The following is a 17951-nucleotide window of genomic DNA, read 5'->3' as shown; positions in this document are numbered from 1 at the left end:
TCAATGAATACTGTGATTGTTTGGTTACCAACATTCCTATAAATATCTTCTTTCGTGTTCTGCAGAAGAAGGTCATACAGGTTTGAAATAACAAAAGTAAATGGTTACAGAATTTTCATTTTTGGGTGAATTATCATTGCAAATAGAAATGCTGGCCACATAGACATTTATAAAGACTGATAGTAAAAATCAACACTATTTTTGCATTGCAATGGTGGAGCTGTGTCGGGAAATCCGGGCACAATCACAGCCTGTCAGAATTACTGTAAAAAATGAATAATAACCTCATAAAAAAAATCATGTTTCATTCTATAGCAAGTATTACTTTCAAAATAAACTTTCTTTCTGTTTGAGAATGTAAATAAAGAATCACAGCTTAAATGTTTTCTCTGCCGGTTCTGTTCAATGCATCAAGCTCAGATTTTTGTCTGCTAATGACTGTAGCAACACGAAATGATTTCGAGCCATTTCTCACTATAGACTTTGTGTGTTTGATGTTCTACACCACAAATTTCACATCAGCCAACCTAACCGGCCTTTGTTCAGTTAATTAAAATCACTCTCTTGCATAGATTAGAAATCAGCCTATTTGTACTTTAATTTACATCGATTGTGCTGAATTGATAAAAGAAATAAAGTCGATTTACATTTGCAAAGACTTACTAGATGTTGGCTAAAACAAGACCATGGTTAATAGTAACCTATTTTAATTTTCATCTAAACATTTCATTCAGAATGTTCACAACTGTAAAAAAGAATACGTTGGGTTTTGTAATCCAACTCATTGTGTTTTTACACAATGGCTTTATAGTCATATATGATTAATTGGCCTTGATCGAAAACACATTTGAGTTTTAAAATGTTGTCTATCCTTGGTACATTTTTTAAAATCAGCTTTAACTATCGCTGTACAATGTACAACACTGTTTAAATCAGCTCATTTTATGTAAAAAAAAAAAAAAATGTCACATGCAACCAAGCGCACGTACAGGTGTGAAATGATTTGTGCCAAGGTGTATAACAAATGCTATTAGACTTGTGGACACCTTTTATGAATAACCATTACACGGATTTGGAAAACAATTGTTCTCGTTTTTTTTTCTCAAACAGCATGTTTTAGTGTTTTTTTTATTTGTGGCCTCTTTCATTTTGCACAGTGTGGAAATGGGGTCTGAACACATGCAGAGTGGTGCTTTAGTTCTCTCATATTGTTCCTGCTGTGGAGGGTGTGCGGTGGTCTCAGAGCCCATCTGTGTGTATGTGTATGTGTGCAGGTATATGCGTGTCTGTTGCTCCATCATTAGATCAAGCGTGTTGCATTGATAAACCAGAGGAGAGTATTGAAAGCGCTCACTGACAGAGATGCTGCACATGAGGCTTGGCACTTCTGCTCTACGTGGGTAAGTACAGTTTTTTTTTGTAAATGTTTATAAAAAGCTTTATATATTATTTCAAAGTTGATTAAAAGCAATTTAATTGTTTGTACATAAATTGCAAGCACTACACTGATGTTTAATTGATGAACCTAAAAAATTGCTTGATGAACAGTTCAATTTAATGGTTTTATTCAAGTAAAATATATGTCAAATATGGACAGAATTAACCAAATTAAATTAGTTATAATTGCTGCTGTCCTTCTGAAACCTTGTATGATTTTTATTTTCTTGCTATAAATCATTATTATTAGTCAACCTTTGTGTTTGTCACTGGGTTTTACAAATATCTAACCATTATAAAGTATTACAAAGCGCTTGTCAACTTTGACAACACAGTATGTAATAATTTCAAAAGTACAGTGTTTTTCCATTCCTGAAAAACAGCAAATTTGGACATTCAGAAACTTGAACTTCAAAACTTGCGGACCGTTATAGCAACAGCATGCTATTAATTGTATATTAGTGCATTAATTCAACCATTTTCAATGAATCATTTTATTATTAAGTCATCTGTTGGTTTATGTAGCATTGATGTATATATAGACTAACATGTATGTATATATATATATATATATATGTAGACTAACATATTGCAACAAAATGAGCTCTGCTATTATGCTGTGACATCAAAAATGTCAATCACACACTAAGGGCCTGAAAAGATTATTACTTGAAAAATATGATATTTTATGCTATATTTCATACATTTGATCTTATCATTATCATTAAAAAACAGTTTACAATATAAAACTCCCATTAGTTAGTAAGCTTAAGTGAATAACAAGGAATTTATGAAATCTATCAGATACGTTTTTTAATAACAAACACCAGATCTGTCCACCTTCGTATGACTAATAGCAAACAAATTAAACTGCTTCTCTATAGAGTGCTTAAACTGCGTTTTCGCAGGTAGCAAATATTCAACACCTTAATGAATTGCTAAACTGCTTCTTCATTTAATGGGGTGTTGTTTGGCTAAAGCAAACACACCCCCGGCTTCTGGCATTAGTTCCCATTAGCTCTCCCACCCGCTGTCTATGGCCCATGCCAGATGAGTCATATGCTTGAAGTACTCATTCATGTCCTCCTAATACATTACAATGTGGTCTACACTAGAGGCCAGAGACTTGTAACATTTGTAACATTTCACTTTGATGGATATGAGCCTATAGTATATAAATGTATGTGTGTACAGTATAGGTTTATGATATTTAGAAGGTCTGAGCGGACGCATGCACCTGGCCCGAAGTAAACTTCTGTTCTGGTTATAATATAATTGGTTATATTATAACCAGAACAGAAATATAATATAATTTTATATTTAATTTATATGAATATTAATTTATATTACTATTTTATTGTAAAATAATTTGATTCAATTCGATTACATTTCTTTGCAGAGATCTACCGGAAGTTTAAGTTTGGAGAGAACGTAACTGCAGAATCGTTATATGGTGGCTATTCATACTTAGGCATTTGTTCATAAAAAGTTTCTGGAAATATTAACGTTCATGTCCATAAATATTATGTGTTGTAAAAATAGTTTAAAGTTTGTTTACGGTTCACATAAGGTTGGCAAGGGCTAGTTGCCATCGATTACTTTCGGAAATTAGGTCAATACCCGAAATCTGAGTTTTCTTTTCACGGTTGCCCACATTCGCTCACTGATTAGGTTGTCTGTATCATTGCGTTTGCTTCCCTGATTCGTTAAGCCCCTGTCACATGAGTCATTATGCTACCTTGACAAATGCTACATTGTCAGAAAATGTTACAAAAGCTGGGGCGGTACCCTTTTAAAAAGTACACTATTGCACCTAAAGAGTGCATCTTAGTACCTCAAAGGTACATATTGGAACCAAATGTATACATACGTATACCTAAATTGTACATAAAGGGTACTGGTCCAGTGACAGCTTTTGTACCTTTCTTTTTTGAAAGTAATTTTTCTTAAATTCTAAATAAGGGTTTCTTGATATAATACTCAGTAGAGGACAAATATAAACATATGAACAGCATCTTATCATATCATCATTCATGGCCATATCAGGAATTACACTATGACCACCCTATATGGACACAGTGCCAATGAAAGCTCATGTGATCAGGTAGAAACCTTTCGTCACAAGCCTTCTAACTGATCCTTTAAGTACAAAGCGGTCCTGCTCTTTTCATGTCAGCATCAGTAAATGGAGGGCTTGCTGCTGTGTGTTGTAAAGTGGCCGGTCCATTGAAGAGAGTAAAGAGGTCTGTAGTGTACAAAGTGTTCCTGTGATGACAATAACAATGAAACACAACTAAAAGAGGAATATGCAGCTGCAAATGTTGCGACTGAGAGTTTGTGGTTTGACTTATCTCACACCTGTAAATGAAACCTACAGTATAGCACAAGAATGTGTGTTGTAAAAAGTTGCCACACTTTTAACTCCAGTTATTATTTTTCATGGTGACACCTCCCCTATTTAATCCCACAATTATGTTTTATATCAAAATATGTATTTGTTTTAAAGTGCATGAATGCATTTGGTCAGATGAGGAATGATGCTATGGACTATTATCATCATATGAACGGCACAGATGAAGAGGGTTAGCATGTCTCGTCCTGTATGGAGTTCAGTACAGATGCCCTGTTTCCTCTGGTTCTTACTTCTGTCCTGTTCTGTCAAAATGAGCTCTTCTGCATCTGAGTTAGGTGAGTAGAAACAGTGGTGCGTTTTGCAAGCATGTTTTTGCGATTTTATTGGATATTATACCGGCTTATTGAAGTGGGCCATGTAAATGCACGTGTGCCATGCAAATGCTTCATACACTTGCATAATTTGACAAAGGGCTTGTCAAAACATTGTGCTGCTCTACACGTAACCTAGCAACGGCGGACTTCAAACTACCCCTGCTTCCTCAAAGTGGGATGTCCATCTGAAATGAGATTTAGGATAAAAGACACGCTGAAATTGATGGAGATGACTTTTAATACTACCCCTGCAAATACTAATACAACATAATATTTTTTGACATATTTTACTGTATTTATTTATAATATTTTTGCTTAATTTGCAAATGTTTTTACAACAATGCAGGACATAGGAAAAGCGCTATAGGCTATATAAATAAAATGACATTGAATTTATGCTACACGTGAAATGACAAATTTTGTTTCGGTTTTATATTCTTAGATATGTAAAAAAAAACTTTAAATACAGATATAATCAAATCTAATATATTTGATATATCTGACTTTTTATGTAAAATGCAAAAAAACATTGTTAATAGAAATTTTTGGAAATGTTTTACGCTGTAAAATACTGTATATATTTTCAAGTATTCTTGTGATAACATGAAAAATAGCTGTTTTTAATCATTTAAACAATAGGATTAAAATATGATTGAAACTATACCTAAATATTTTAGGTTACACCTCTAAAATGATCTTTACATTAGGCAGGTACTTAGCTCTTTACGGTAACAGCTACAAATTTTCAGTGTACAACAGATTACATTATTAAAACATTATGTTCCATTTATGTTCATTTTCTCACATTTTTACAACCTTTCGTGAAAGCTATATTGCTCATTTATGCTGAATAATGCAAATGGACACTGGAAAGCATGTAGGCAAGCAGATTTGTCTCAAAATGTTTGAAGTATTTTAACAGGAAATGAGGGTTGGAAGTTACACATAGGACAGGAGGAATGTCTGTCAGGTCTCAAGTGTGTTATTTGTATGTGTGTGCTTCTAGGTTTGGAGGACGTGTTCTTTCACCCCCAGTCCCTGAGCACTGAAGAAGGTCATGATGTTTTCTTTCAATGCGTTTCTGGTGATAGTTTTCCTCCTGCACAGATTTCATGGTTAAAGAATGGCCGAGTTCTCACCATAGGAAACCAGATTCAGGTATACAAAAACCGCACATGGTTGACTGTTAAAGGGATAGGTCACCGAAAAAGGAAAATTCTGACATCATTGCTCACCCTCAAATTGTTCCAAACTTGTATAAAGTTTGTTGTTCTGCTGAAAACAAAGAAATATATTTGGAAGAATCAGGGCCGGCCCAAGCCTTTACGGGGCCCTAAGCAGAATTTTATTTGGGGTCCCCCTGTGCCAACAATAAAGTCGACTATTATCAATGTTTGATTATTTGCACGCACACTTTAAACCTAACACACCCAATTCTATTAGTTGTAGATGTGTTTGGGATGTAGGAATGTCATAAAAAAAAACATAAACCTTGGATTATTGTGATTGTCAAAACATTTGATCATTTCATTACTTCCAATTTTAGGTGAACTGTCCCTTTAAATTTTGAGCACAGACCATACAAAGGTTGTGGAATTTATTGTTCAATGCATTTAACTATTTGCAAAGATTTGATTTTAAAAATCTTTTTTTAGTTTAACCACAACCTATAAACCCCCTTTTGAAGCCACACAGCCCTTGAGGATGATTTAATCTTTTTTTATTTTGTGTATTTACTTGATAACCATAAAATTAATTTACAATATGCACACAATTATTCTTAACCTTATCCCAAATAAAACGCTGAATTGACAGATAATTTTAAATTACATGAATCACGTAAATTACACATTTTGTCGTTTGCATCAGTGAATACTGTCGGATGTTGAACATTTCTATGGTTAAACACTAAACAGTTGTCAAATATTGAATGTTTTTAGTCACTTACAGTATGTTGTGTGTTGCACAGCACTGCGATTTTTAAAGTCCCAGTGAAATTTTAAATGACAATTCTTATTTTTTCATGAAATATTGCAGCGTTTATAGTAAATAGCTTATCAATGTGGGTCATTTTCTTTTTAATGTTAAAATCTGAAAATGCACTTCCGCCCTGAAATAACTATATCTCAAATTACGTAAATTAGACGGCTTGGTCGGAGCATCAGTTAACTCCTCCCCTTCAACTGTCACTCTGCTGCCCGCTTCATTTCAAAATCAATCCCTGCCTTCCAATCAGCATACTATCCGTCCTAATAGTATTCGAAAGTAGAATTAGTATGTCCCAAATCGTAGTCTGTTGAAAATAGTATTCCAAAGATTCCCGGATGGTCTACTTCCGGTAGAAATTCGAAGTGCAGAATGATGCACACTCCAACGGCTGATATTACCCACAACTCACTGCGAGTAGGCGGAGTTTAGTGAGGCTCCCCTGAATTAATAAATTATATAACTGATGCGTCACTAAATTAACAAATGTAAGTATACAGTAAACAAACAAAATAATGAATGAATAAATACCTTAATGGAAAGAAGAGCTGTATTTTGATGTGTGTGACAGTTATTGGCCACAATGTTGTCTAGGCAACAACGGCCACTTCCGCTTCCTGTTAGTATGTCCCAGTGTGTGCATCTATTTTGGCATGCGCTCAAAAGTACCTACTATTCCAACACAAAAACAGAACCTACTCTATTGGGCATATTATAAGTAGGCGAATTGGAACGCAGGGATAGCAACAGCTGTTTTTACACATCCAATTAATTCGCAGTGAAAAACGCAAGCCACGCTCACTAATTTTCTCCTTTGAAATTCCTTTTCACTCGGAAATGTGTCAGAATACGGAAGTAAAAACGATCGCAACTTCCAGTTCACAGGGACTTTAAAGTCACCATTGCTGCGTCCGAAATCGCATACTGTGACAGTATGTACTGAATTTAAATAAGTACCTACCTATCGGCCGTTAAAACAGTACGTTCTATATAGTATGAGTGGGTGTAGTATGAATACATTTCGGACATACTGCGTCCGCCATGTTTTATGGTCATGCGACCCGTATGCTCTTTGACCTTTGACGTTAACATCAACCTGAGCGTTTATAAAAACATAATTTAGTCACGAAAAATTTATTTTTGGCACTTACATTAAAAACGGACGTCCGCCTTAAAAGTTTTCCGCTATATTTATTTGATTTACTTTTGAAATTTGACCGTTGCTCAGCTCCCGTGGGATAGAAAAGTGTCCATCCGATCCACACTCATGAATCTCGGCGGAAGTAGACCATCCGGGTATTTCTCGCCTACTGGTTTTTGCACACTGAGGTTTCGGACATACTACTCATGACTCATACTCATTTTCGCCTACTATAGTATGGAAGTAGGCGATTTTGGACGCAGCAGACGGAAGTTGCGATTGACTTTCTTTTCCGTATCCGTATCGTGATGTATATCAGAGTGAAACGGCTTCTGAAATTAGAAAAAAAATGTATGGAGCTTTTGTTTAAATTTTGACACACAAAACAGAAAAAATACGGGTTACGGGCCCGGCCCTACATGAGAAAATGGACGTGTGTTGTGAATATATCACAAAAAAGTGTTGGGGGCCCCCTAGTGGCGGCGAGGCCCTAAGCAGCCACTTAGTTCGTTTATGGGGAGGGCCAGCTCTGGGAAGAATGTTTGTAATGAAACAGTTCTGGGGCACTATTGAGTATCATAGGGGGAAAAACATGGTAGTCAAAAGTGCCCCAGAACTATTACAAGCATTCTTCCATATATCTTCTTTTGTGTTCAACAGAACAAAGAAATGAATACAGGTTTGGAACATCAAACAGATCTCATCCCCCAATGCCTCCCATTGTATTTATTTTCCCTTGGCAATAAATGGGGGAAGAGATCTGTTTGGTTACTGAATTCTTCCAAATATCTTCCTTTGTGTTCAGCAGAACAAAGAAATTCATTTTTGGGTGATCTATCCCTTTAAGAACTGGCAGCCTCAGTCACCATTCACTTTCATTGCATCTTCACTGCATATTGTAGAATGCAAGTTTATGGTGACTGGGGGTGCGCTTAACATTCTGCTTAATATCTCTTTCGGTGTTCCATGAACAAGAGAAGTCGTATGAATTTGAAATAACACGAAAGATAGTGTTGGGTCATGAAGTAAGGAAAACTGTTTAGATCATTTTGAAAAGCTCTTCATATGTTAAACCCTAAAAATCACCACCAGGGGCAGTATGGTGGAGGGAGCCAAAGGAAGACATCGGGCACTTTGCACATGGCTAACGTCACCAAAGCAGACCAAGGAATTTATGTCTGCATTACCCACAATCCCCTGCTAAACATAACTAAAAAAAGTCATGCAGCAACTCTGACAGTATATGGTGAGATATACTGTAGTTCTTTGACAAAATGTTTTGTAAAGCACATCTCATTTTTATACATACATACAATCACATGTCTTTCTTCTCACCGCCTGGATAAACTGAAATGAATTCTGTCTTTATTTCTGCCTGCACAGGTTCCAGCATGAACGTAAAGATCGTTGAAGGTCCACAGAACATCACTGTAGCTGTTGAAATGGAAGCGGTTCTGCATTGTGTTGTTGAAGGCTTTCCCATTCCCACAGTACAGTGGTTTAAAGACGGACATCCAATACTCAATACCTCTAGATGGAGTCTACAGAAGGATGGACAGCTGCTGGTTTTTCAGTGAGATTTCTATCGTGGTTACAAACTTTTAAGGGCTCTCTCTGCACATGAAGCACTATTCTGTCCATAAAACAAAAATGGTTTTTCTTCTCTCTTAGGAGAGTTTTGTCAGAAGACGAAGGGTTTTATTTCTGTGAAGCTAGCAATAAGAAGGAGAACGTGATTTCACAACCAGCCTACCTCCTTCCTGCAGGTACTGCACCTTTGTGTCTGATGAATCTACTCAAATTCAAAGCACATTTTACATAACGTTTCATCTCCCTGTCACACAGTTATGGACTGGTCCTTAAATCTGGAATCAGTCAAGATAACAGTCAGGAAGGGGGATTCTGCGATACTTTTCTGTAGACCTCCACAATCCAGACCCCAAACACAAGTGACCTGGTATAAAAACAACCAGCCACTCCATCCGGGACTTCACCACACAACTGATCCTAACGGAGACCTGCGCATCCACAGGTGAAGACTTGAATTGTGTTCACACACAGCTAGTTAAAATGGTTTAACCTAACCCTAAACCACACTCTAACCCTAATAAACCTTTTGCCAGAGGTGTATTAATAGGACTTGAGTATTTTACTCTCAGGGATCAAGTATATCTTTACTTTTTTACTAGTGTTTTTACTTCGGAAATATTTTACTTCCATACATTATAAAGCATGGCATATATCATACTTTTTACTCGACTACATTTGAAAAATACCTTGCAATTTTTACATTTAAAAAAGTACATTAAAAGTCAATGTACTTTCTTACTTTTACGCAAGTAATTTACACAATAATCATTTTACTTCAGTAAAAGTAAGATAGTAGATTTTAGGCTACTTAAGTATTAAAGGTAAAAACATGTAAAAAATTTGAGAAATATAGTGGAGTAAACTATATATATATATATATACAGTATATATATATATATATATATATATATTGATATATACATATACTGTATATATACATATATATATATATATATACATACACACATATATATAACCTAATACTGAAGAGTATACTTCCAAAATGATATAACTCCGATTTGAAAATTTGGCATATTTTTTTAACTGCAGTTGGTTTGTTTTGATTTAAGCCATAATAACTAAAAAAATACAGTTTACACAATAAAACATAATAAAAACATGATAACATAATAAAAAACATCATTTAAAAAAAATTTAAATAACGGAGTTATCTCATTTTGGAAACAAACTCTTCATATATATATATATATATATATATATACACTCACCTAAAGGATTATTAGGAACACCTGTTCAATTTCTCATTAATGCAATTATCTAATCAACCAATCACATGGCAGTTGCTTCAATGCATTTAGGGGTGTGGTCCTGGTCAAGACAATCTCCTGAACTCCAAACTGAATGTCAGAATGGGAAAGAAAGGTGATTTAAGCAATTTTGAGCGTGGCATGGTTGTTGGTGCCAGACGGGCCGGTCTGAGTATTTCACAATCTGCTCAGTTACTGGGATTTTCACGCACAACCATTTCTAGGGTTTACAAAGAATGGTGTGAAAAGGGAAAAACATCCAGTATGCGGCAGTCCTGTGGGCGAAAATGCCTTGTTGATGCTAGAGGTCAGAGGAGAATGGGCCGACTGATTCAAGCTGATAGAAGAGCAACTTTGACTGAAATAACCACTCGTTACAACCGAGGTATGCAGCAAAGCATTTGTGAAGCCACAACACGCACAACCTTGAGGCAGATGGGCTACAACAGCAGAAGACCCCACCGGGTACCACTCATCTCCACTACAAATAGGAAAAAGAGGCTACAATTTGCACGAGCTCACCAAAATTGGACAGTTGAAGACTGGAAAAATGTTGCCTGGTCTGATGAGTCTCGATTTCTGTTGAGACATTCAAATGGTAGAGTCAGAATTTGGCGTAAACAGAATGAGAACATGGATCCATCATGCCTTGTTACCACTGTGCAGGCTGGTGGTGGTGGTGTAATGGTGTGGGGGATGTTTTCTTGGCACACTTTAGGCCCCTTAGTGCCAATTGGGCATCGTTTAAATGCCACGGCCTACCTGAGCATTGTTTCTGACCATGTCCATCCCTTTATGACCACCATGTACCCATCCTCTAATGGCTACTTCCAGCAGGATAATGCACCATGTCACAAAGCTCGAATCATTTCAAATTGGTTTCTTGAACATGACAATGAGTTCACTGTACTAGAATGGCCCCCACAGTCACCAGATCTCAACCCGATAGAACATCTTTGGGATGTGGTGGAACGGGAGCTTCGTGCCCTGGATGTGCATCCCACAAATCTCCATCAACTGCAAGATGCTATCCTATCAATATGGGCCAACATTTCTAAAGAATGCTTTCAGCACCTTGTTGAATCAATGCCACGTAGAATTAAGGCAGTTCTGAAGGCGAAAGGGGGTCAAACACCGTATTAGTATGGTGTTCCTAATAATCCTTTAGGTGAGTGTATATATATATATATATATATATATATATATGCTTCATTATGTAGTGAAGTAAAAATTTTCCCAAAGTAGAAACACTCGATAAAGATACTCGATAAATGTACTTGAGTAAAATACTCAAGTACTATACACCTCTGCCTTTTGCATGTCTATAATTTTGAAAACTTTATTTATTATATGAAGAGTTTGGTTCCAAAAAGAGATAACTCCGTTTTTATGTTATCATGTTTTATTTTTTATTGTGTTTTATTGTGTTTATTTTGGAGTTATTATGGCTTAAATCAAAACAAACCAACTGCTGTTTGATTGATATTAATGGGAATGCACAATAAAAAAACATGATTTTTGAAAAAAAGTGTAAACAGAGTTATCTCATTTTGGAACCAAACTCTTCATATTTTTATAGTGTTTCAAATGAGGCTTGTTGTGTTTCAGTGTGCAAGAAACAGATACGGGATATTATTTCTGCAGAGCATCTAATTCTCATGTCAAAAGGGCTCTCGCCTCAAAAAAAATCTTTCTGGGTGTTCTTGGTAAGAAATGATTACATTGTCTTAACATGCACTAGATCACCATAGGAATAGGAACGTTCGATTTTTTGTGAATGACAGTAAATCAAATATATAAGTACAAGATGATGTATATATATATATATATATATATTTACATCATCTTACATGTTTGTGTACAAGATTAGAATAAAAATGTTCACTTCACTTTCTCATTAATAATATCATTTGACGTCCGTATTCTCACAAAATCTGGAATGAAAAATAGGTTTGACTGCTCATGTGTCACACTTCATGTTTGGTTATTCTTTACGTATCTTTTTAGAACCTCCATCCGTGACTATCTGGCCGAAGTTGGTGACGTCTCCTGTAGGAGGTGAGGTTAAAGTTCACTGTCAGGTGTCAGGACACCCTGCTCCTATAATAAAGTGGTCAAAACAGGGCCAGTCGGTACAAACCGGTGGCAAAATAATCATGGGGTAAGTTCTGCATGAACAGTTTATTAACAGACACTTATGGTTAATGTTCACCGTGCTTGTTATTTCATTCCCAGGGTAAGAAACAGCACTCTCTACATTTCATCAGTCAGAGTTTATGATGAAGGTCTGTACACATGCTCCGCATCCAACACAGCGGGTCATGATGAGAAAACCATGACTCTTCATGTTGCTGGTAAATCACACTTTACAAAATATAATAGAGCTATACTTTTTCTAAATAAAAAGTACAGTATACAATAATACCATGGGTTTGGACACGATAATATATATTTTAAATAATCTGGTTTACCATAAAAGTACTGGATTTACAAACCGATTTTCCTCTTGGTTTCAGAGAAACCTGTCATCGTTTCATTTATTGCATCAGTCACTGTCTCAGAAGGATCTCGTGTTAGTCTACCCTGTCGAGCCGTTGGAGATTTTCCTGTCAAATATACTTGGATCCGAGCTGCCTTGATCCGAGAAACACTTGAACTGTCTCATCCAACCGCTCCTACATCACTCCCACTACAGATACACATTGATGGTTTGTTAAGAAATTCTTGTGTTAACATTATATTTACATTTATGCTTTTGGCTAACATTTTTATTCAAAGAATCGAACCCATGACCTTTGCACAGAGTTAATATAGTTTAGATTTATTTCATTTTTATTAATATTTTAAAATTGCTTTTGTCATTTTATTGTTTATTTGTTTATTTTTTATGTTGCTATATACAATTAATTTTATTATTATAATTTTAGTGCTTTAAATTTATTTCAGTTTATTGCTGAGGTGGCATTAAAATTTTTGCTATTTTATTTGATTTAAAAAAAACAAAAATGCTTTTTAAGTAAACTAAAATTACCTTGCCTTCGCGCAATTTTGTGGCAGTTGAGCAACAGGAACTATTTTTCCTCCTTAGTATCAATTATTTTTTGTAGTTGAACAGTCATTTTTACATCAAATAAATCATTTCTATAAAGTTAGTGCTGAACAATATCCAGCGTACTCCGCGCTGAAATGAAGGTTTTGCATTATTGCACGTTTTAATGTGAAAATATATGTAGCCTATAGGCTATATTTTAAAGTAATGTTTAATTTCACAGATAATGGGACACTGGTCATCTCCAGCATCCATCGAGCCGATGCAGGAGAATATCACTGCACTGCAGAAAATGGAGTCGGTCAGGATATGCGACATACCATCATCACTGTGACTGGTGAGCCAATGAGACTTTATCATGTCTCATGCAGTAAATATACATCACTCTGTTTGTAAATCCTGGATTAATTTAATTCACCTAATCCTTTATTTTCAAGATGAATCTGATGTCTTGCCTAATAAGGAAGCGCTGAGTGAAAACAAGCCCACTGTGAGTGATGCAATATGGAGAGAAATTTGTCAGTGATGTTGGTCTCTTAAAGAGACAGTTCACCCAAAATGATTGATTTTCTCATCATGAGTGGCAGCCTCAGTCACCATTTACCATTCCAAACTCAGTCTTGTATTCAATTTAAGGAAAAACTTTTGACATGACAATGGCTAGATTATGACTTGTGTTTTGGGGGCGAACTGACCCTCTAATATTTCTACTGTGTTTGATTTGCATTCATTTTTAAGTATTTTGAATGGCCTACTGGTTTGTTTACATGACTCATGACTCTTGTAGGTTTCCGAGAGTGCGCAAGAGCTTTTTACGAACGGCGGTCGCTATGATTCAAAGATTCCAAGCTACACAGAGACAAATAAACCCACTCAACACGCAACTGAAGATTACACAAAGATATCATGTAAGTCCACGGTAAACATTAAGAAACATCCCCTTGTTTCTTATCTTTCTTTCTCGCGAAATAAAACATAGTTGTTCTTATTGTAAATCTCTGTCTTTGATCCAGCTTTAAATGGTTTTATGGAGGACTCGCCAACACGTACTCATTCTGCCCAAGATATGACCCAGTTTGTCTCTCTTGAGTCAGCTGGCATAAGCAAAGGAAGTAATGAGCGCATAAGAGGATCCATAGAAACACAAAAACCAACAGCTATGCCCACCAACCCTACGTCATTTCTCAAACTAAAAGATACACAACCACACATCCAACCAACACAACAGCTAACTGAATCTCCAGTAACGAACCCAAACACAACTGATCAGTCACCATCAGACTCATATGCCTTTACCCAATTTAAAAACATTCAGAGCCAGACGTCAGGTTTAACTCTTCTGGATGTGGACAACTTCACCGCCTTAACCTTTGTGGAAAAACACCATAACCAGAGCCAAATAACCGAGCAATCTGAAGAAACCAAGTCGTCAGCGACAAACAATACAGACCTTGTTGAGTCTCTGAAGAAAAATACTTCTCAAGCCCCTATGAGGACCACTGACAATAATGCAAGGTAATAGGACATTTGGACAGGCCTACCAACATGGCTTGTAAGGCTTTGTAATGGTTTGGTAATGGTTACATAATCTGATGCCTGTTTTAGGGAGAAGGTGAAATCTCAGACGTGGTGGCCTGTGATTGAAAAACATGACATTCCTATTGTGGTTGGAGTCTGCGTTTCCCTGGCGTTTATTTTCGTTGCCATGGCCTTTTACTCTTTGGTTCAGAAAAAGGATCCGGCAGCTTTTCCTACTGGGAGAGCAGGTGAGATGTTGTTCATTATTCTCAGATAAACCTGTCAAATTGGTCATTGTGGAATGAAATAGTTTTTTCTTAGCTTTGAGGGGCATCTGTGGGCCATGCAGACATGGGGAACGTCTTGCCATAGAAGGGACTTACGATAACAAGTTAGTTGAGTCCACAAGTAAATCAAACAATGCGCCTGTCTTGTCTTCGCATGCCAACTGAATAGAAGTTCTTGTAACGGTATGATGGCATTTTCAGGGCATTTGAGGATGATAATTTGGTGGCTGTTATTGAGCAAAGCCCCAACACATCAGAGACCAGAGCACTTCCACCAGAATCCAGCCCGCCTGTCCTGCCCATGGAACCGTCCTCCAGTGATGATCAACAATCTGGCCAAGATCTCCCAGTTATTGTGGAGACACATCCAGAGCCTAGAGAAGAGGACCAGGTCAGTACAAAGCCCTGGTTATGGCCATTTTCCAACGGTTGGGTTTGTCCGTGGGTTGAAACATCCAGCGCTTTTAAGAACGCGCCTTTCCTTTCTGTCAGTCAATGTTTGTTTATTTTTACATTGCATTTCCATTTTATCCAAAGAAATGTACATCCAAGCTAAAAGTGTTAGCCATTCTTTTCTTGAAACGAACCCATACTGCTACTTTTTTTGAAAAAAAAAACAAGTTTATTCAAGCATGCTTTTAGTACTCTTCTTTTAAACTAAAATAAAGTACACTAAAGTCTCTGTTATATTCTCAAAATTATACTTAAAATTACACTTAACTACACTTGACTTACACTGACAGAAAATGTTTGGCCTGCACTTGAACTTAATTATACTTTTAAGTATATCTAGCAAAAGATGCAAGATCTAAGTATACTTGGCTTGTAGTTATGTGTACTTTTTTGATTGAGAGGCCTATTATTTTTTTCTCTTATTTCAATACTTTCACTAGTAGTTTACTACACTTATAAAGTTGACTTTTTAAATTAAAAATGTGCTGCAAGTATTGAAACAGTAAACTAAAATCAGTATATCTACAGTAAAAGTATGTTCACTTGTTTTATACTTGCAGTGGTTGTAAACTAGTTGAGTACTAGTTTACTACTTAACTTAATTATAGATTAAAATGTGGGCCAATTTAGTTCCAAGTAGTATTGAAATACTACACTTACTACTAGTACATTGATACTTTATTGATATACTTACTACATAAAGTATCCTTAAAATATACTTGAATTTATGTATACTTGATCAAATTAACTTGAAGTATATTTATTTTTGTAAAGGTATAACTTACTTTAAACTACAGCGAGCATATTTTTTCTTGGGGTCAAATCATCCTCAGAGATCATACTAGAGCTTCCGTACTATCCAACTAATGGGTTTTGATTCCTAACGGCAAACCTAAAGGATCTATAGTCACATCTTAAAAAAAAAAACAGATCACATCAAATAACAAATTTTCTGTTTAACCTCTATATTAAATCAGCTGGAGACTATATTTGAGGAAGGGATGGCCACTCCCTCACCGCATTCTGACATTCAGCTGCAGTGCATGGATGACTGGAGAAGCAGTGAGTTTGAAGCCGGTCAGGACGCCCCCTCGCCTCCTCCACCCAATCCCCCACCCGCCCATGAGGAGGGCCTGCGCTCCTCTCTGACCCTCCAGACCAGCGAGCCCTGCTCGACTCCCGTGCGTCACAGCATTAACATCTCCCACGGGCTCTCTCCCCTCCTGCTGTCTCACTGCGTGTCCCTGGGCATGACGTCCGTCGCCGTTGATGTTCACTTTTACCCATCATCCCCCTCGGCGGCCACTCATACTTCGTGTTCTGGCTTAGGAGCCCCGGGCCAGCAGATCAACACCAGACTGGAGCATGAATTAACCGCACCATCTACCAGCCACAGTAAATAGACAAAACAAAGCAGTGAGAAAGCTTGTTTTTTTAATGCTATACGGTCAGTTATTTTAGGGATGGTGCTCTTTTGCTCTTATTTTTTCTTAGAATATTCAGATACGTCAAACAATGGCATTGTTGAAATGTTTATATTAAAATCTTCAATAATTTCGAGGTCAGTTTGTGACATTGTTTAGGTTTCTCCTGAAACTAATGGAGATATTTGTGAAATTTCTGGATCTTTTTCTTAGATGAGATATGCAGGAGACTTCAGCAAAAGTTTACATATGCTCTCCATTTAATCTCGTTGATGTGTAAGAAAAATAATGAAGGTAACAAAGGTTCTTTTTTATGGCATCTTCAGTGGAACACAAGATGCTAATTGTGTATTAAAACAGTGCAAACATCATCTAATTAATATTCATGAGAAAGTTTTCTTTTGTGGCCACGCCCCCAGTTTTTACATTTTAGCTACACTCCTGATGATATTGATTAATATTTTTCAGGTTCATTGACAAAAATGCAACAAAAAAGCAGGCACATTCAACTTGAAAAGGGTGATCAACCAAAACAAATCATATCTGAAAAATTTATGAAAAGTCGGCATACCAGAGCTCCAAAAATATTTCAATAATTAAGATTTTTTTTATAAAAAGTGTAACGTTCTGCGCGTGCGTGCTTGAAATGTTACACGTTTCTGAAAGGCCATTCAATTTTTTTGAAGTCAGGTTAATAGACACAAACTACTTTCTGCTTATGCCAAGGAATGTATAATAGTTCATATACTGTATATGTGTATTTCTAAACATTAGATTTAGTTATTTTTAAAGCAGATAATTTTGCTAGAAAATCGGCCAAGATATTATGTAAAAAAATGTTGTAAATGCAATGAGATGTAAATGTAAATGGTTCTATTGTGCACAACAACTCGACTGTTACTTCTGCATGTGCCAAAGGTTAAGAAAATTTGGAAGAAAATATTCACTATTTATTTATTTATTTATGTCCTGTTCTGTAAAGCAATCCACTCAGTTGGCTTTTACAAAGAAGTAAATATAACCAATTAATACAATAACTGTAGTCTCTTGTTGGCTTTTTCTCTCACTCAC

At 36.3% G+C, this 17951-nt stretch overlaps 1 protein-coding gene across 3 annotated transcripts; it reads left to right on the top strand.

Moving 5' to 3' along the window:
* Positions 1–51: 51 nt before the first annotated feature.
* Positions 52–17944, top strand: LOC130568277 (hemicentin-1). Of its 3 annotated transcripts, XM_057357029.1 has the most exons (19): positions 52–1400; positions 3944–4125; positions 5171–5322; positions 8384–8537; positions 8675–8864; positions 8963–9057; positions 9137–9323; positions 11758–11855; positions 12157–12310; positions 12385–12503; positions 12666–12857; positions 13422–13535; positions 13636–13688; positions 13986–14106; positions 14212–14713; positions 14804–14964; positions 15038–15107; positions 15205–15394; positions 16434–17944. In XM_057357029.1, exons 2-19 carry the CDS (start codon positions 4011–4013, stop codon positions 16857–16859), a joined length of 3093 nt encoding a protein of 1030 aa, XP_057213012.1. In that variant the 5' UTR covers positions 52–1400; positions 3944–4010; the 3' UTR covers positions 16860–17944. The 3 variants fall into 3 exon arrangements, with proteins under 3 accessions (XP_057213012.1, XP_057213025.1, XP_057213018.1); XM_057357042.1 differs by lacking the exon at positions 8384–8537; XM_057357035.1 differs by lacking the exon at positions 15038–15107 and having other exon boundaries at positions 16434–16730.
* The last annotated feature ends 7 nt before the right edge of the window (positions 17945–17951 follow it).

Source organism: Triplophysa rosa, linkage group LG2 (assembly GCF_024868665.1).
Source record: "Triplophysa rosa linkage group LG2, Trosa_1v2, whole genome shotgun sequence".
Classification (NCBI taxonomy): Eukaryota; Metazoa; Chordata; class Actinopteri; order Cypriniformes; family Nemacheilidae; genus Triplophysa; species Triplophysa rosa.
This window is presented reverse-complemented; position numbering and strand designations above follow the sequence as displayed.

Bases quoted from the DNA above. Each gene is read 5' to 3' on its own strand.
- LOC130568277 (XM_057357029.1), top strand. From the start codon at position 4,011: ATGAAGAGGGTTAGCATGTCTCGTCCTGTATGGAGTTCAGTACAGATG. The intron at 11,856-12,156 runs GTAAGAAATGAT...GTATCTTTTTAG, and splicing joins AATCTTTCTGGGTGTTCTTG to AACCTCCATCCGTGACTATC. The intron at 12,311-12,384 runs GTAAGTTCTGCA...TTTCATTCCCAG, and splicing joins GGTGGCAAAATAATCATGGG to GGTAAGAAACAGCACTCTCT.